A 21075-nucleotide genomic window follows, 5' to 3' on the forward strand; every position below is an offset into this window, starting at 1 on the left:
CTTGGCTTAGTGCATAAGGCCCTCGGGAGCTGGCCCCAGCATGCCTTTCGGCCCACGTCTACCCTTCCATTACTTTTGGTGATGCTCAATTACTAATAATTCTTTCACACACATTATAGTTGCATCTCTGCGCTTTGGCTCTTTGCAAGGAAGTCCCTTTGTACCTTCTGTGGCCTTGGCAGGCCCATATTCACCCAGCACCCTGCTTGCGAGTCCTCAGCAGGAAAAACACCTTCACGGCGCCCTGTCATTGCCCTAAATACCCTCAGTCTGTACTCTTGTAGCCCCTATGAATTTTTCTACTTTTTATCACTTTCCATCTTATATTTAAATGGTCTTTTTATCTGTTCATCTCTCCCATGAACAATCTAAGCTGGCAGATGCCAGATCAGAGCACAGTTATCTTTGTATCCCTAGCGCTTAGGTCAATACCTGGCACAGAATATCTAATTTTTTTTTATTTAAATAAACCGACCTGACTTTCTTCTGGTTGGTTATGTTCTGAGGCCCTGTCACCAAACTTGGTCTTTTATCTCAGACGTTGAAGGTTCCCCTCGAGCCAGCTGCAAAGTTCCCAGAGCGCTGATATAAGCCCACAGCCCAGTTAGCTAGAAAGTGGGCCTCCCTGAATCGGCACCCCAAAACACGAAGTTCAGGGTCGGAGCAGGAGAGGAGCAATGGAAGCTGCCCAGTTTACATGCCTGTTTCTCCTACTTCTTCTCGCGTGTGAGCTGCTGCCAGAAGTTGGTGCAGAAGCTGAGAAATCCTCAGGTAAAGCAAAAACGCACTTGGGTGACCATATGGTGAAACTGTCATTAGGAGCAGGGAAGGGAACATGCCTCCAGGTACTTACTCTCCAGGTACTTACTCTCCAAACCTAGAGACCTTTCCAGGAAATGCTGGATAAGATCTGCGTTGTCTAGTAGAGAGGAGAGAAGTCTGGCAGTATCCTTCAGAGAGAGACCATAAGTAGGGTCACCCTCCATATGTTAGCAAAACAATAATGCCTTGGAATGGTAACAGCACTCCTAGAAATTGTGATCTCCTTGGCCTTTGTATGGAGAGAAAAGGTATGGATGCCTTCATTATTTAGAGCTGCTTCTTCTCCCCTTAGTACCCTGACACCCTCTCTCTCTCTCTCTCTCTCTCTCTCTCTCTCCCTCTCTCTCTCTCTCTGTTGTACTCCATCATTCTCCCTCTGTCTAGATGATCCTGGTGCTACCCAGGAACCCACGTGGCTCACAGATGTCCCAGCTGCCATGGAATTCATCGCTGCTGCTGAGGTGGCTGTCCTAGGCTTCTTCCAGGTTAGTCCAGATGTTCCACTTGCTATTTCCCCAAGAACCACAAATGTTCTATCTCGAGGGAGCCATGACGGTCACATGCTAGACCAGATGACACTGCATTAGAAGTGGAGGTGGGGCACGGGGTCTGCTTTCAGTTTGTCAGTTGAGACCTCTAAATTTCAACGCATTCCCAATCTCTGTGCCTTTCTCATACTTGCTCCGAGAGTCCTGAGTCTGCTGGCTGGATCTCCTCATCTATGGATGCTTTGAAGCTTAAGTCTGCAGGAAGAATGTCTCCATCAAACCCTCCCATTGTCCTAAATGCCTTTAACCTGTACTCTCGTAGCACTCTAAGAATAGGCAGGGGCTAGAAGAACCCCAACTTTCACCAACCAGCAACACTTTCAACTGTACGTCAAACCCTCTGGGCATCAGTCAGTAGTTACCTCTGTCTAAACCCTTTTCCCAAATGGGTAGAATCATTCTTCTTTCTCTTTGCCTTCTCTAAAATGTTGGAAAAGGATGATGTTTTATATGTTGAAAAAGTGTTAAAATCCATCTTTCGGATTGGCTGCCTGGCCAACAAAGGCAGTCATAAATGGGAGGGCATCATTCCAGCATTTTCATCTTTCTCTGTGGGTAGCATCTGGCACCTCTCACAGCTGATCAAGTCCCTACTCTCTCGTGGCAGACCTTCTTGTCTGTTTCCATTCATTAATTCCCACTTACGGTCACCCTGCGGATTCTGTGTACACAGCTGGAAATAGCTGCAAGGAGATGCAAGTGGGAGAAGAAAACAGGGAGTACATTTTTCAGGGATGAGAAATCTTAGCTGTAGACAAAAACAGCCACCCTCAGAAAGACAGGGAGGGGCACCAGCGTGGGACTCGAGGAGTGTGCAGTAACTTGAACAGCCACCAGATGGCGTCATTTCATCCTTGAGCGATTCCATTAGAAGGAGCAGAATAAAAGAGAAAACCTCAATTAATAATTGTTTGTAGCCCCTGGTGAACTCCACACACCCCTTCAGAAGAGCAAGGTTCCAACTCCCCCTTCTTGGCTCCAGATACAAAGCTAGCCATCTTATTTTCTCCCCTCTTTTCTCACCATTTCCCCCCCTCCTCCTTCTGTCCAGGGAGATGCAGGGAAGAATGTGTTCATTCCTGTTTGTTTACTTATTTATTTGTTTTTATTTCAGAATATTACAGGGGTACAAACGTTTTGGTTACATAAATTGCTTTGTAATGTTTGAGTCAAGGTTATCAGTGTGCCCAGCTCCAGGCAGTGTGCCTTGTACCTTTTGGGTATGAATCCCCTCCTCCCTCCTGCTAGATTTCTAATGAATGTTATTTCCATACATGCACATAAGTGTTGATTGATTAGTTCCAATTTAACGGTGAGTACATTTGGTATTTTTTCCCTTTCTTGTGATACTTTACTTAGAAGAATTGTCTCCAGTTCCATCCAGGTTAATGCAAGAGGTATTAGTTCACCATTTTTTTTTTTTATGGCTGAGTAGTATTCTGTGGTATACAAGTGCCCAAGTGCCCATCAATACATGAGCAGATTAATAAAATGTGGCATATGTATACCATTCCTGTTTGTTGACTAGAACTGCAGTGTGCAAAGGTCCTGTGGCAGCAGGGAAAATGTTGCCAGTCTCTATGGAAGGACTGGCATCATCACTCAGAAGTGGCCTCCCTGCTCCCTCCTGCAGGTTGGGCTGCAGAGTTGGATGCTCAAACCTGTGCAAAGCTCAGGTTTATCTACTGTGACAAGAAACGAACCGTTCTTCCACATCCTGCACAAACCTTTGTTAATAAAACTTCTAAGCTTCTACTCTAATTTCTTTTCTTCTTCTTTTTTTCTTTTTGACCCTTTTGACAGCACCTATTTCTTAAGTTTTGCATTTTTTTCGTTCCCAAAACAGTTGCCTCTTTAGCTGTATCAATGACAGTGCAGCCCAATTCCATAGGCACCTATGATTTTGAGGCCTTTCTCAGCTACTAGGAAACTTCACGCTCTATGATAAGGCCAGATGCAAGTCCCAGGCTTAGCCACAATTGTGGTAATTACCTATGAATTCACACAGCCTGGAAAATTCAAGAATGCCACTGCAAATCTAGCCTGCATTCTTAGAGGTAAATGATCTTTCACGAGGCACTAAATCGAGACTATAATTTCTGATATGAGTAACCCTATTTCTCTTCCCTATTCTATGTTCCCTTCCTCCAAAACAACCTCTGTGGCATTTTTTTTCTTCTTGTTTTTAGGATTTAGAGATACCAGCAGTGTCCGTATTCCGTAGCATGGTGCAGAAATATCCAGACGTGCCATTTGGAATCAGCACCGACTCTGGGGTTCTGGCCCACTACAACGTCACTGGGAACAGCATCTCCCTCTTCCGTCTTGTAAGTTGGGCAGCTCTCGCCTCCTCCTGCGTTTCCCTTAGGCTGTGGACTCATAAACTTGTGAGCCTGGAAAGGACTCGCCGTCTTTGACTCTAACAACAGTGCCAGACTCAGGGACGTTGTTGACAAGGATGATGACTCAACTCAAGCTTCCCAAACAGGTGCTGTAATGAAATGGAAAGAGAACTGGACTGAGAGTCAGGAAAGGGCATTTGTGGCACTGCTGTTTCCCTCAGCAGCCACGTGACTTCAGGCAAGTCGGTTAACATTTTTTAGCTTCAATTCTGTCATCCGTAAAATAGACTGTGTCATCGTTGCACGATTTTGAGCTTGAAAATTTATCTTAAATCTTTGGGAGTTTACTTAATGTTTACCAAACATTTGTTTAAACATTTCCTTGTGCCCAAGGCACTGAAAATAAAGAAAACATGTTAAATATATTCTCCATTCTCATAGATCTTAAAGTATAGCAGAAATTGTAAACATAGTATACAGGTATCTATAATACAAAGAGCATTTCTGTGGTTAAAATGTTACAAGGGTTCAAGGCTAAAAGAAGTGTGGGAATTCTGAAAAAAAAAATATGAAGAAGTCAACAGAACTGGGATTTAAAGAACAGATAAAATTTGGACAATGTAAAGGAGAATTCATGGCCAAGGGGGGAAAATTGAACTTGGGAAGCGATGCACAGGCCAATCTGATTGAATCCCAGGGTACGTGTTGGGGGGAAATAAATATAAGACAGGAAAACTTGATTGAAATCATATTGTGGAGAAATTAGAATACCAGCTTAATGGGTTTGCATCTAATTTGGTTGTCACTAAAAAGCCACTAAAGCTTTTAAATCAGGGGAGTGACATGAACAGGAATGTGTTTTAGAAAGATTATTTTGCAACAGGAGGTATGAAGGATTGTTAGATAAAAAGAAAAAAGAAGAGAGAACTTTTGCTGGGCTGATAAAATAGCTCATGTGAGATACCTTAAGAGTCTATAGCAGATAGGTAGCAACAGAAATCAAAGAAGAGGCAGATACTACAACAATTAAATAACAGAATTATGGAAAGGAGGCCACATTTAAAGCAAAGCTATATAGGAATAATGAGGGCATGTGCGGAAATAGGAATTTCTGATGATTTTGTTGGTTGTTGAATTTTACTTGATAGTGGAATATCAAGGTAAAGATGTCAAGAGTCCGGTGGAAATTAGAAATTGGGGCAAAAGATAAAGTTTTCAAGATTTCTAGACTGAATGTCCTGCCTTCTCTATTTCCATCCTTTCTTTCTCTTTACCATTCAAACTTCTTTTTAGTGTATTTTATATGGTCTCTGGCTTTCTTTAAGCTAGACACTGCTACCTGGTTTATGTCCCATGACTCTATTATAACTACGTTTATCCAGGTCAGCATGGCTGCTATACTGCCAAACCTAATGAGCACATTTTAGGTCCTATTGTACTCAACATTTCTGCCATATTTGACATTGTTGACCGCTCTGTTCTCTTTAACATTCTGTCTTTCCTTGAATTCTAGGAGCCTACTTCTCCTGATTCACCTCTTGCTTTCCTAGTGTCCTTGAGACCTTCTCTTCCTGTATCTATGCTATTGCCCAAGCCAATACTCCTCCTGATCTAGGTTCTAGAATCCATGCTCTGTGAAGGCAGAGACTATCTGTTCACCACTGTATTCACAGAGCCTAGAACAGTGCCTGCCACAGAGCAGGTGCTCATTAAGTATGTGTTGAGAATGAATATATGAATGAATCAATGAATGAATGGGTGTTTTCTCCTTAAGCAATATAATTCTTTCACCTATTTGATTATTATGTATTTGCTGATCATTTGGAATACATTATCTCTAGCCTGGACTTTTCTTGTGATTCAAATGCTTGCTGGATACAACGATTTTTATATGCTCATAAGCACTATACTCTTAAGATATTCAAAAATGAATTTTTTGTCTGCATCTGCTAAATCATTTCTCTCCATCCAAATATCTAAAACATCATTTCATTAAATGGCTATGTTTGTTCAGTGTTTAATTTTTGCCATGTACCTCCTATCTTGAATCTATATTTTCTTCCACTCTTTCTCCTCCAAACCCCATGTCAGCTGTTGGCATCATTAGCATAAGCAATTTCAATAGCTTCTTAACTGATCTCCGTCTACAACTTCATATCCAGTTTCTAGACAGGAATCACAATGATGTGCGTAATATGGAAATTTCACCATGACACTCCTCTCTGTAAAGCTCTTCAATATTTCTCATTCCTTACAAGATCAAAAAGGAGATATTTAATGTTACAAGTAGGCTTTTACGACCTGGACACTACCTGCTTCTCTAGTTCTTTTTTCAGCAGATTTCAATCCTGGGCTTTACCTTCTCATTAGCAAGCTATACACATATGATCACCTACTTCCATGATTTCACCCAGGCTGTTTCCTCTCCTAGAATGCCACCCCCCTCCCAAAGCTCCCCTTCCTCCTAGCCTCACCCAGCTAACTCTGCCTCATACGCCAGTGAATCAGTTCCAGAATCTCATCCTCCAGAAAGCCTCCCTGGAATCCCCAAATTGGCCTAAGTATTCCTCTATCTGTACTTTCATATCTCTATTTTTATTCACAGCTTTGCAGTTTATATCATATACTTATATGTCTGTCCCACGACCCTATTAGACCATGAGCAAGTCAAGGTCAGGAGCCATTCATCTTTATATTCCAAAGGATTAGAATATGTCTCAGCACCTTGAAGTAAGTCTGAAAATATTTGGGCAACTGTACACTGAGCTCACCTTCAAAAGTGTGGGCCAGGTGTGGTGGCTCACGCCTGTAATCCTAGCACTCTGGGAGGCAGAGGCGGGCGGATTGCTCAAGGTCAGGAGTACAAAACCAGCCTGAGCAAGAGCAAGACCCCGTCTCTACTATAAATAGAAAGAAATTAACTAGCCAACTAATATATATAGCAAAAAAATTAGCCAGGCATGGTGGCACATGCCTGTAGTCCCAGCTACTGGGAAGGCTGAGGCAGGAGGACTGCTTGAGCCCAGGAGTTTGAGGTTGCTGTGAGCTAGGCTGATGCCATGGCACTCACTTTAGCCTGGGCAACAAAATGAGACTCTGTCTCAAAAAATTAAATTAAATTAAATTAAAAAAGTGCATCTGAGAGTGCATGAGAATCCTAGCAATCCCTTCCCCATCTGCACAATAGCTGCTGATTTGCATTTCCCCTGTTGTGAAATAGGGTTAAATCAAGCTCTTCTGTAAAAAGCTTTGGTAAGAAAGGTGTGGAAAGTTAAGCAAGGCCTTTCACGTTGCAGTTAAGCCACTGGTAGAAACCCTAGTACCAAGATATACACATGGGGAAGAAAAATAAGAGCTGTTGCTCCCAGCATCTCTACAAGCATAACAACCTCTAATGGGAACATTAGCTTTGCTTACAAGTTATTCTTTATAAAGCCTGCTGACGACTTCTTAGGGCTTTTCCCTTTTCTTTAGCATCTGTTTTTTGTTCATTACTAGTAACAGACCTACTCTAAGTGAACTTTTGGGACCTCTGTGGACAAGATTATTTATGTGCCAAAAACATACCAAAAAACAAACACACTGGTCCCTGCCCTACTTCACTGGCAAGTCTGGAATTGAGGGACTCAATTTATGTCATGCCACCTTTCAGATAAACATTTTTTTCTCAGCTTATACTTTCAAAAGTTTAGTACATATTTTAATAAGATTATTATTCAGGAGTTTGGAAGAAAGGGAACCTCAACTGAGACCATTCTATTTTACATTAGGAAACAAGAACCTATTGCAAATTTTCTTGTACCTTCTTTCTTAGATTTATAGCTTGTTCTGTTTGTTTGTTTGCTTGTTTGCTTTTAGTGCCTACTTTAGTATAGGCGCTTTTACAATGTTCTATCATTTAATTCTGGAAACAATTTGATGAAATGATAATTATTATTATCCCTACATATTCAATAAGGAAATTAAAGTTATATGATCAATTCAGATGTCCAAAGTTTCACAATTATGAAGTGACAGATGTCTGTCTGATTCCCACCCAGTATTGCTGATCCTAGATTGTACCGTTTCTACAATAGTCTTGTGGCTCTCCAAAGCACTTAACCTTGAAAGATTAAAGATTTCTTTCAATCTTTTACACTAGATTCCATCTACCCTAATGTCCTCCATTCTAACCACTTTCTCCTAAACTGTTTCTCTATCCCCTTGCTTCACTTAATCAAGCCCCAGGATTACTTCTCAAGATTTAATCTAGGCACTATATATTTTGGTAAAGAAATTTCAGAATTTAGACTTACAGCATTAAGAACATATTTAGAGACAAGCCGAGATAACAACTAAGTGAAAAAGTAATAATGGGTTGATATTAGTGGATGCATGCAATGTTGAAGCAATAAAAGGCTAGCAAATGCTGTATTTATGCAACACATCGTTCTCCAAAAATAGTGCAAACCACTGTATACATATGATCAGAAAGAATTTGGATATAATTCATGGAACAGTAATAAGTTTCATATGACAAGCTGGCTGTTTGAGGACACGGCCTATCTCTTGTGAGTGTAAAAGCAGAGAGACCCTCCACATTCTCCAATAGGACTTTTATTGTTAAATACAGAATGTGCCTGTCCTAAAATGGAATTTGAGATATTATTTGAATGTTTCTCCTGCTTTGGATTTTCCCCAGTCACTTTTATTTTAAGAAATATAATTAACCTAACCTTGACCCAATAGGATAGCAACAGAAACACAGTGGAGTCATTCTTTGCTCCTTGTAGTCATTTATCGGGTGCCTATTACAAGAAGTGCACCTTGGCAGACAAAGAGAATCAAGAGGAGTTAGTGCATAAAAATAAGCTGATAAAAAGTGTAAAAAGCAAGATATGTCAAATTATTAAACATTTTTTTCTTCTAAAGTATACATTTGCCAAATATATGATAATCTAAGCAACTTACAAAAACAAACCCAGGGACATGAGGGCTTTTGTTTAACAAATCATTTCCCAGTGCCATCCAAGACATTTAATACTGTAACTGTGGTGTACGCTAACACCATTTTTAATACATTTTATGGAAAGCTGGGTTGTTAGAGAAATCCATAGGAATTCAAAGGAATATTATTGCTGAAATACTAATAAAGAGAAAACGAGTAATTAAATCTCTTCATATGATATAGTGCCTAAAACAAAATAATCTACTTCACATACTCTTAGGGAACCTCAAAATTATACTTTGAGGCGGCAGCCCTTCTAGTTCACTGTTTTTCTTCTGGTGCTTCTTTTCCTGGGGAGAAAAATAATATGATATCTTGAGTAAAATTCTTTCCAAAAACTGGAAAAAGATGTTTTATAAAGTTTTCCCAACTCTTGGTTCCAAGGTTGAGTTTTCTTTCCAGTGCATTATACAAATACTTCTCTTTACAGAAGGGAGATTTCCTGTTCAAATGTTGCTTCCAGAAACCCTACACATGAATGTTCCAGAGTTTATTCGTTTAAGAAATAATAAAATAATCGGGCATGTTTTTGTTAAAAGAAGAACCAATTGGAGAGACTGCAGAAGGGTGGTTTCTATTAAAACTCTTTTGCTCCTTAGAGAATGTTATCGCCACTTGACATCCTCTGCCTCCAACAGGCTGCATTCCTTAAGTCCAGAAACACCTGGAGTAAGTGGCGTTTCCTGTTCCCCCTGTTCTGGGAATGAGAGGAACTGCCTGGAAAAGATCTCAGACAGGGAGGGGACCCTGGCCTGCAGCACAGCCATGTCAGAGATGAAGGAACCCACCAGGCCTACCCGCGTTCTTAGAAAAATAGTCAGGAAGCAGTCAGACATATCAAATGCTAAAAGGGCTCCGATTGTGATTATAATAGTGATGATTTTGGTGGTTGCAGCAGCAAAGCCTTAAGTATGACAGAGACCTGCCAGCTGGCAAGCCAGGCCTTGAGCGGCAGTAAGGAATCAGATGAACAGCGAAAGTCAATTTTGTTGAGTGCTCATTTTATTTCTCTACGCTTATTGATTTGCACCGGGAGACAGGAGGGACAGGTACGAGGGTGGGCAAGGACTGTGCTTAAGACCTTTTCTCCTGCTTTTATATTCTTTCCCAAGCTTTCTACTCAAACCTTTGTGAATTGTAAGACAATTAAATATACAAAAGGAGTTCGCATTTTTTATCCTGTGGTTTTGATGATTTTTTTTCTCAAAATTCCTTTTTAGAAATACAAACAGTTTTCTGTACCTCAGCATTTATTTAAATGGTGTAAAGCAGTCCTAAAATAAAGAGTGCTTTAATTGCCATCTGAGGAATAGCAGCACTTTTGTGCCTCAACGCATATAGCAGGCACTCAACAAATAATTTACTAAACAAATGGATTATAAGAGAATGACTAGATACATTCAAAACTAATAAAAGTAACCATAAGGGGTGCAGTGAGCTTCTCAGAGGTTCATATTGCTTTTAATTAACGCAATGGGAGACCCTCTTGAGTAAAAGAAGTGAGCACTAGTTAATAGGCATCACCATGGGGATGACAATAATGAGCAATCTTGGATTCTTACTGTTTAGAGATTTTAATTTCCCTTTGCCTGAATCCCCTCCTACGGAAACTAAAATGAGATCTACCTCTGATTTTGCTGGGTAGCCTGGGAGGAAGCATCTTGGGGATAAAAGGGTGGTTCTGATCCAAGCCAAGACCTGATTGGGTAGGACCAATATTAGACAGCAGATGTAGGGGAAGAGGTTAAATAAAGAAATGTCCTAGTGGCCCAATGATCCCAACAGTGACCCCAACTATTTTAAATAAAGAGATGTCCTAGTGGCCTAATGATCCCAACAGTGACCCCAACTATTTGAACATGAACAACATTGTTCAGGAACTGACACAGATAATTTGTAGGCATAGCTATCTGTAGGCATAGCTACCATGGATGATGGAAGCATTATCTTGTGTCTTTATGGGAATAAGTAGATTGGGGGAAGGGACCGGGAAACTGAGAACAATGACTAGAACAAGGGTCCTCAAACTTTTTAAACAGGGGGCCAGTTCACTGTCTCTCAGACCCATTGGAGGGCCAGAGTATAGTTTAAAAAAAACTATGAACAAATTCCTATGCACAATACACATATTTTATTTTGAAGTAAAAAAACAAACGGGCAAAAACACCTGCATGTGGCCCACAGGCTGTAGTTTGAGGACGCCTGGACTAGAAGAATGAAGTCCTCTCATCTTTTCATATATCTGAGTATGGTGAAAAGATTGCTCTAAAATACAAATCTGAAATAATGGATCAGGTAGCTAGACAATCCCTTCTACCAAAGACTAGTTTTTACAAGCAGGCCTAAAACACACACGCGTTGGTGTGTGTGTGTGTGTGTGTGTGTGTGTGTGTGTGTGTGTGTCTTTGTGTGAATGCCTGAAGGCTTAACAGAGCTAGCAAGAGAGGAAAACATATCTAGATCAAGATCTAGAAGAAGATAAAAACTTAAAAATATGAACCCCACACTGGGGACTGCTTTTCACCTGGGGGGCTTTGGGCAGTTTAGAAGAAGCTGCCAAGAGGCTGAGAAGTTAATCAGCATTTTGAGATTCTCAAAGAGCCAGAAAACTATATGTTGAGGTCTAAGCCTTACAAGAGGAAGTAGGAGGTGAATCTAGTATCACACCTTTTGCGCCCACTTTAGATCCTAGAGAGCTGTACCTAAAAACAGGGATGAAGCCCTCACGAGGGCTGTGCGAAATGCAAATCATCCAATTCCCTGAAATTGGATTAAGATGATCATCTATACACACACACACACACCTACACATATACAATTATATATACATGTATAATGTGTATAATCCACCCTTAGATATGCCACAGTATAATATCTAAAACTCAAAAAAGGAAAAAATTTTAAAAGAAGTCAGAGAAAAGAGACAGATTGTCCTCAAAGTCATCACAAAGGGACAACAGTGAGATTCACAGCTCACTACTCAATACAAACAGTGGAATGCAGAACACAAAGCGTTATATCTTGAAATATTAAAAGAAAATAACTGCTACCACCTTGGAATTCTACCTCCAGCAAAAACAGCCTTCAAAAATACAAGTGAAATAAACATATATTAAACAACTAAACTGAGAGAATTTGTCACCAACAGATCTAACTCATACTAAAGGAAATATCATACTAAAAGGTGTGCTCTAGGCAGAGGGGGAAGAAAACCCAGCTAGAAGCTCAAAAATGCAGGATAGAATTAAGTAATGATAAAATCTAAATATGTGCATAAATATAAGTGCATACTGACTACATAACAATAATAATGTCTTGTGAGATCTAGAATTAAAAATACAATAATAATCCTATAAGTCTTGACTATAAGGCCAGAGAATGGAATTAGGAGACAAACTGTATTCTAATATCTGCATTGTCCAAGAAGAAGATAATATTGCCAATTAATGTGAGATTCTAATAAGTAAAAAATTCATGTTGTATAATGTATTCTGGTAATCCCGAAGGGAATAATTAAAGACTGTGTAACTTCTAAGCCAATAAAATGAAAGAAGAAATAATAAAAAGAGCCCAACCAATACAAAAGTAGGGCCAGAAATGAAGGAAAATGGAATTTGGAGCAGGCAGAACCAATGGAAAATGCAGAATTAAATATATTAGTAATTTCATTACATGAAAAATAATCCAACTAAGAGACAAAGATCAGCAATCTGGATTTAAAAACACAACTATGTGCTTTTTACAAGAGATATATCATTTTAAAACACAAGGACACATAGGGACACAGTAAAATACAGGATGGAGATACCCCATGCCTACACTTCCAACAGAAATCTGGTATGAGTTTATTAATATTAAACAAAGTAGACTTTTAGGTGACAAGCACCCTTAGAGATAAAGACTAACCCCTTGGAATGATAAAAGTTTCAATTTGCCACAATGATTTAACAATTCTAAATTTGCATTTATCTAATACATGTCTTAAGAATACATAAGCAAAAACGAACAGAATTTCAAAAAATAAAAATGGTTAAAGCCACATCCAAGTGGAAGACTTTCACCAACCTTCCTTCCTTCCTTCCTTCCTTTCCTTTCTTTTGAGACAGGGTCTTGCTATGTTGCCCAGACTGGTCTCAAACTCCTGGCCTCAATCAATCCTCCCGCCTCAGCCTCCCAAGTAAGTGTTAATGCTCATTTTTAAATAAAATAAACTAGTAAAAAACCAAAACCAGTAAGAACATAGAAAATGTGAACTATAAAATTAACCAAGTGACCCTATGGACATATGCAGAATACTGTATTCAAAAACTGTAGAATGTACAGAATTTTAAGGACACAAATCATATAAATAAAACATAGAAATTAAGCTAGAAATCAATAAAAATATAATCTGAAAATGTTCCATTTGAAAATTAAGAAATATACTTCTAAATAGCCAATAGATTGGAGAAGAAATAAGAACAGAAATTAGAAAACATGTTGAACTGAATGATAATAAAAATACCATGTATCAAATTTGTGATACATTTATAGCCTTCTAAGGGAGAAATGCATCCATTTTAATGTATGTTTGGCCACTTACATAAAAATTTAAAACTAGTCAGATAATAGGATACAGTATTTTGGATCCATAAAAACATGGAACGGCCCTTAATTCATGCTAGGGGCTACCTCTGAGGAGAAGGGAATGGGATAGAATCAGGGCGTGCTAGCTCCATTTGTTTTCTATTAAATTGTTTTGTATTTCTATTTTTTAGTAGAAAACTAATGGAAAACCTCAGTAAGATGTCACCTCACCCCAATTAGAATGGCTATTATCAAAAAGACAGAAAATAACAAATGCTGATGTGGATGTGGAGAAATGGTTCATGCACTGTTGGAAATATAAATTAGTGGAAATATAAATTAGTACAGCCATTATGTAAAATAGTATGGAGTTTCTTAAAAAATCTTTGTAAAAACTACCCAATGATTCAGCAATCCTGTTACTGAGTACACATCCAAATAAAATAAAATCAGTAGTATGTGGAAGAGATATCTCCACTCCCATGTTCATTGCAGCACTATTCACAATAGCTAAGATATGGGATCAGCTTAAGTGTTTATCGATGGATGATAAAGAAAATGTGGTATATCTACATAATAGCATATTCATAATATACTATTCAGCCATTAAAAAAGAATGAAATTCTGTTATTTGTGGCAACATGGATAGACTTGGAGGGCATTGTGTTAAGTGAAAAAACCAGGCACAGAAAGACAAATATTGCATGATCTCAAGTACAATAGTGGTTACCAGAGGCTGGGGAGGGGGACTAGGAGAAAAGAGAGGATGGTCAGTAGATACAAAGTTACAGTTAGATAGGAAGAATGAGTTTTGGTATTCTAGTGCACAGTAGGGTGACTATAGTTAACAATACTATATTGTATATTTCAAAATACCTAGAAGAGAGGATTTTAAACGCTCTTACTACAAAGAAATGATAAATGCCTGAGGCAATGAATAGACTAAATATCCTGATTTGATCATTATGGAGTTTATGCATACATGGAAACAGCACACTGTACCCCATAAATATGTACAACTAGCAAAATTAAAAACTGACACAAATTAAAAATAAAACTAAAAAAATGGAAACAAGGCATAATGTTAGAATTTGATAAATCTAAACAGTAGATTAAAAGTAACATAAAATAAAACACAGAAAAAACCCAAACATTAAGAGTTTTCATTTATCAATTTGTTGATAACAATAATAGTAGTAAAAACAACAGCAGAGCAACATTATTTGCAATAACCAAAAGGTAGAATGTATTCAGGTTTCCAGAGGAACAGAACAAATAGGAGATAGATAGATAAATAGATATTATATATGTATCATATAACAAAAATTATATATAAACATTATAATGTAAAGATTAAATACAATAGGATATGCAATAAAGATTAAATATGATAGGTTATACAATAAAGATTAAATATAATAGGTTATACAATAAAGATTATATATATTATATAGCAAATATTATGTTCATGTATTAATATATAGAGAGGCTTATTATGATGTATTGGCTCACACAGTCACGGAGGCTGAGAAGTCCCACAATCTACTGTCTGCAATCTGGGGTCCCAGGAGAGCAAGTGCTGTAGTTCAAGGCCTGGGAGCCGAAGGGCCAATGGTGTGGATTCCAGTCTAGGTCTGAAGGCCTGAGAACCAGGAGCACTGAGAGCAGAAGACCCATGCCCCAGTTCAAGCAATCAAGCAGAAGGAGCCTTTAATGTATATTTTAGAGAAGAGTAATATTAAAAACCAAGGATCTAGGCCGGGCGTGGTGGCTCATGCTTGTAATCCTAGCACTCTGGGAGGCTGAGGCGGGTGGATTGCTCGAGGTCAGGAGTTCGAAACCAGCCTGAGCGAGACCCCGTCTCTACTAAAAATAGAAATTAATTGACCAACTAAAAAAAGATATATAGAAAAAATTAGCTCCCCTTGCCTTCGGGTTAGAGTTTCATCCACTCGCCTTCAATTCAAGGCCCCGCGGAAGTCTACTCTTGCTTACCCTTCCAGCCTTGTCTCTCCACCATGTCACATCTGCTATAGTCACAATGAACTAGCTGCAGCTTCCAGAACGGGATCTCTCACATCTTCTGCCTTTTGCAAATACTGTTGCCCATTTAGAGCTCCCTCCTCAGCCTATTTGTCTAATCAAGTCTTGGCCACTTTGCAGGAGGAGCCCCTTTCTCCAAGCTATTCTGCTCTTCCTTAGGTGACACCTGCCACACTATGTGGGATGCTTACCTTCACTTCTCTGTATCCTACAGGATAGGGTGTCCCTCGAGGGCAGGGGACACTTTTTATTTACCTGTCTGACTTCCGAGCTTTACTCAGTGCTAGTCACGTGATGGTCTAAAAACACTGATCAGTGATTGAGAAGAGACAAAACAGTGATAAGTTCATCCTTTTTTGTGTTACCCAGGTGGATAACGAACAACTGGATTTAGAGGGTGAAGACGTTGAAAGCATTGATGAGACCAAATTAAGCCGTTTCATTGAGATCAACAGCCTCTACTTGGTGACAGAATACAACCCTGTGGTAAACAATAGTCCCCGTCGCCAGCCCCTTAAGTCCTTGAGTCAGGGAGGGTACTTGTCTTCACAGCAGAGACCCCTGCCTCCCAGAGTTCTGATCCTTTGACCGATAATGATAGCAACTGCCATTAATTGAGCACCTACTATGTTGTCTATATGACTATCCTCACTGCAAGCCTTTAAGATTGATGGACTTATCCCCATTAAACAAAAAAACAGAGTCAGACAAGTTAAACGACCTATCACACTACTAGCAAGAGAGAGAATCAGAATGCAAAGTTATGGTGACTGATTGAAAAACTTCTGAATTGTGCTGCCTGACAGTGCCCGGCCAAGGCAACTCCAACCCAGGCAACTCTGTAGATCACGCTTCTCAGACTGGATGGCAGTCAATATTTAAGGTCCATTTTTTCCCCAAAGCATTGGTGATCAATACTTTTGTAAAATACAACAAAAATAAATTACTAGACAAATGAAATTTTTTTAAAGGAAGCCCGCTGCTGATCACATATTTGGATGTCATGGCGATGAAAAAATTTCTATAAAAGTTTCTAAATGCCTATGCATCTTTGTGGACCAATAACGAACAGTTGTCTGCCTGGCACCACCCGGAAACCATGCTTTGATTAGCACAGGCCGACACCCCACCCTCACCATGCCTCAGCTTTCTCTGTTTCACCCTCTGGTGTTGAACACTGTATGTGATCCAGACAAGGGTGGTGGTCCACCTGCCTTGGTCATCTGCTGGCCTTCTAACACTCTACAGTTTATAGAATTATCTTATATGTGCAGTACTTCGAGTAACAGTACGTTATATGCATGTTATGATTTTTTTTAATTTACAAAGCCTTTTCACACTCATGTTCTCACATTTAATCCTCATACTGTTTTGTTGTTTGTTGTTGTTGTTGTTGTTGTGTTTGTGTTACCCAGGTGGGTAACCTTTTTTTTTTTTTAGGTATTAGAGAGGAAAGTTTTATGTCCATTTTATAGAGGGGAATAGTCAAGATCCACTGACATTATTCAAGGTCACATAATGAATAGATAGAAAAGGCATAATTTAAGGCAGAAAAAAAGTAACTCATGATTGATTCACTCATGGTTTATTTCCATTTCACAGCAGAAGAAATGGGAGTTCAGAAAGGTTAAATCACTTCCTCAAGGCCATATGGCTAGTAATTTGAGCTTCAGAGATGGCCTATGCATTTACCCCTGCTTTTTCATGACTAGGCTGTGTGACTGAATCCTGTGGTTTTTCTGTCACCTCATGCTGCCTTCAATAGAAACACCCCTCACAATGTCTCCTATGATTTAACCTTGGAAGTCACACTCCATCATTTCTGCACTATCATCTTGGTTACTCAGTGCAGCCCTATTCAGTGACCAAAGGAAGGGCCCACACAGCTGCATAAAATCAAGATGGTGGCACTTTCTGAGAGCCATTTTGGGGGCTGGTTCCATTTGTGTTACTGGTGGACAGTTCTTTTTTTTTTTTTTTTTTTGAGACAGAGTCTTGCTTTGTTGCCCAGGCTAGAGTGAGGCCTCCCAGAGCGCTAGGATTACAGGCGTGAGCCACCGCACCCGGCCGGACAGTTCTTATTCATGTTTTGGTCTGTCTGTTCTCTGGGTGGTCATTAATGTGTTTCTTTCTCTCTCTCTCTCTCTCTCTCTCTCTCTCTCTCTCTCTCTCTCTCTCTCTCCCCCATTCTACTCTAACGCATTTCAATTTGCCAGACTGTGATTGGCCTGTTTAACAGCGTGATCCAGATTCATCTCCTCCTGCTGATGAGCAAGGCCTCCCCAGAGTATGAAGAGACCATGCGCAGATACCAGCAGGCAGCTCAGCTCTTCCGGGGAAAGGTAAATTGGAAACAGAATGCCCTTTTGAATATGCACCATCAGGACATTAGGAAAAGCAAAATGTGGGCAGGACATAGAGATAAATAAGGAAAACAAGTATGGTTAAGACATAACAAAGCAAGAACTGGGACATAATAAATTGCATTATTTGAAATTAAGAATGTCGTATTTTGTAAGTTAAAGGCCTGTATTATCACATCTTCCCATAGTGATTAAGTTTGTGTTTTTGTTTTGGGTTTCTTTGCATGAATTTGTGGAGAGCAAATAGAGACATAAAGATACTGAAAATAAAATCACCCATTAATCACCATTCATTTACTCCTTGCCATAATCTCTTCAGAGTTCTAGGCTTCAAGGCTCATTTCTCATATAAAACACCTATCAAGTACCTGGCGCCTACTAAATGTCCAATGAATATCTATTTCTTCCTCTTTCCTGTTTTGTGAAGTTCTGCTTGATATCACTGAGATAGTAAAACTCAACTACTCCAAGTCTACTATGTAGAACTAGAGATGAGAACTAATGATGAGAATTGTCTGGTAATAAAATAAGCTGCTATTCTGATATAGTTGGTTCCCTGATGCTGGAATTATTCAGTGTTACTAAATGTCAATAACCCTACGATCAGAATATATTAAAAAGAAGATTTGTACTTTGGGTAAAAGGTTTGACTTAATAATATAAAATAGTTAACACTTGTCAAGCACTTATTATATGATAAAAAACTATCCTAAAAATATTAAGGGCATCATTTCATTTAATCTCACCCAACAAAAGCCCGTTTTTGCCAATGAGAAAACTGAGTCTCAGAGAGGCTGGATAATGTGCCCAAAGTTACACAGCCAGAAAGCACCAGAGGCAGAATGTAAAAGCTGTTCTCTGCTTTTAACCATTAGGCTATTCTTCCTCCCTTAGGTAATCACTAAAGTCTCCTCTAAGTACCAAAAATTAAATAAATCTGACCAAAGGGGTAAAATGCCAAAGTGACACAAAATAACAGGAAATTCATTTGAACTCAGTCAAGATTTCAATTGTGTGGCGCAGACCATAAATTCAATCAGCGTGAACTGTAACCATTACAAGGTGTCTCTTTATCCCCAGAGCCTCAGCTAGATCTCTTTCTTTCGGAACTTCTCCAACTGCAGGTTCTCTTTATTCTGGTGGACAGTGGTCTGCAGCACAATGGGAAGGTGATATCATTTTTCAAACTAAGCAAGTCTCAACTGCCAGCTTTGGCAATTTACCGGACTCTGGATGAGGAGTGGGATGCTCTGCCCATGGCAGAAGTCTCAGTAGAGCAGGTGCAGAACTTCTGTGACGGATTCCTCCAAGGGAAGCTGTTGGTAAGTGTGAGACTTCCGACAAAGCAAGTTGAGTTTTCTTTCTTACTGTGTCTCTTTTATTTCCTTTTAAATAAGAGTTCTTTGGGATCTAGGGGCATGCGGATGGCCAAAGGTTTGTTCACAGACACAAAAGTACAGCTACCATGTTTCCCCGAAAATAAGCCCTAGCAGGATTTCTAAGCATTTGCCCAGTATAAGCCCTACCCCGAAAATGAGACCTAGTGATGGGCGTGGCTACTCGGCATAACTGCACAGCCCATGCATTTCATCGCAGAGGGTAAAGAAGACGAGCAGCCCTTCTCATCTGCCCCATGAGAGCTCTATTGCTGGACATGAGAGATTGGGGCCAATGGTTCTAAAGGAAATAGAGTCACAAGAAATTCAGGATGGAATTTGGGGTTTGGAGAGTTATGATGATGTTCCAGAAGAAGACAACTTAACTCTGTTTGAATAAATGTAGATCGTTGTACCATAGTTAAAAAAAAAAAAAAACACATCCCCTGAAAATAAGCCCTAGGGTGTCTTCTTGAGGACAAATAAATATAAGACCCTGTCTTATTTTCAGGGGAACATGGTAGTTAGGAGGAATTTATTCTAGTGCTCTGTAGCACTGCGGGGTGACTATAATTAATAACAATTTATTGTATATTTTCAAACAGAAGAGCAGACTTTGAGTGTTCCCAACACAAAGAAATGATAAATGTTTGAGGTGATGGATATGCTAATTATTCTGATTTGATCATTACACATTGTAAACATCACATTGTGCTCCATGAATATGTACAATTATTAGGTGTTGATTTAAAATAATAATAAAAACAAAAAAATTAAATTCAAAAAAGGAATTCTTTGGGTGGTACTAGATTTGATTAAGAGTAAAAGGTATATGAGGATATCGTGGTCAGAGTGAGGATGTTTTTTAGGATATAGTCATGAGAATAGAATGAGGAAAGTGTTTTTGGAAAGATCTTGCAGGTTCAAAGAAGCTGAATTTTGAATTTCACCATTTTGCTTAAGGTATCAATAGGAAATGAATCAAAGTCCATATAAAAGAGTTAGTTGAGATAAAAAGTGAAGATGGATTTGGGACTTCTGGGAATAATCAAACAGCTCAGTTTACTAATCTCAGAGCTTAAAAACAGAGTGAACTCCAGATCTCAAGGTCATGATGTTTTGATGTTTATGTTACAATGTTTTTCAGAGAGAAAATCACGAATCAGAAGGAAAGACTCCAAAGGTGGAACTCTGATACCTGTGTATACCACCAAGTATCTACTTTATGCTGAATCCTAGTGGGCAGCTCAAACCTCAGAGACGCTGAGCAACAGGATCGCCAAGTCTGCCAACCACACACACACACACACACACTAGCTCCATTTTGTTCCTTAAAATCTCATTTACTCTCCTTCTTTCTATCAAATTTCCAATACTCTCTCACTACCCACGCACATTCCTATTGCGCACGCATACTATGTAGAACCACCTATAATACCACTAGATGGAGGCTCTAAGAGAAATACTGCCCTGAGAAGGAGAGGCATCCATAGAGAGATTGTCCTGATGGGTCATTGAACACCGAGCGTATACACTGCACATGACTTACATGCAACTTAGTTTCTGCTCCTTTCGTGATGGTTACTAAACAGTGAAACTCCACCTTCCTTCATAAGCACAAGTTCCTCTCTGACTCAGGGCCAAGAACAAAAGGATGGTTTTAAACACCTTTCTGAAATTGTCTTTTTGCCAGAAGTTAAACGATGCCCCCCAGGCCTCTGAATCAGCAGAAACAGACCATGTGAAATACTCTATGCTTGTTTAGCATTTCCAACTCCCCATGTGAATCAACAACCGCACAATAAATAAAAGGCAATAATGTTGTAGGAAAAGGCTGGCATCTTTTTGCAGGCCAAACCTTTTGCAAATACACAGCTGCCAAGCGAAGCAGCGTGTTCCTCACCCTTCGGTGCCCACCATTTAGTGCCGGGCCATGGCCACTAATGTGTTATTGTTCACCCTGTGGGTGGGAGGGGTGGTGGGTCGAGACCATCATCCTGCGTGAGGATTGGCACAACTGTGGCAAAG

At 39.5% G+C, this 21075-nt stretch overlaps 1 protein-coding gene across 2 annotated transcripts; it reads left to right on the top strand.

Annotated features, from left to right (window-relative positions):
* The first annotated feature begins 1210 nt into the window (after positions 1 to 1210).
* ERP27 (endoplasmic reticulum protein 27) lies at positions 1211 to 20868 on the top strand. Of its 2 annotated transcripts, XM_076006837.1 has the most exons (6): positions 1211 to 1307; positions 3560 to 3697; positions 15678 to 15794; positions 17525 to 17650; positions 18796 to 18993; positions 20195 to 20868. In XM_076006837.1, exons 1-6 carry the CDS (start codon positions 1260 to 1262, stop codon positions 20240 to 20242), a joined length of 675 nt encoding a protein of 224 aa, XP_075862952.1. In that variant the 5' UTR covers positions 1211 to 1259; the 3' UTR covers positions 20243 to 20868. The 2 variants fall into 2 exon arrangements, with proteins under 2 accessions (XP_075862952.1, XP_075862953.1); XM_076006838.1 differs by lacking the exon at positions 1211 to 1307 and having other exon boundaries at positions 3610 to 3858.
* Positions 20869 to 21075: the final 207 nt, after the last annotated feature.

The sequence above is a fragment of the Microcebus murinus genome, chromosome 10, assembly GCF_040939455.1.
Source record: "Microcebus murinus isolate Inina chromosome 10, M.murinus_Inina_mat1.0, whole genome shotgun sequence".
Taxonomy (NCBI): Eukaryota; Metazoa; Chordata; class Mammalia; order Primates; family Cheirogaleidae; genus Microcebus; species Microcebus murinus.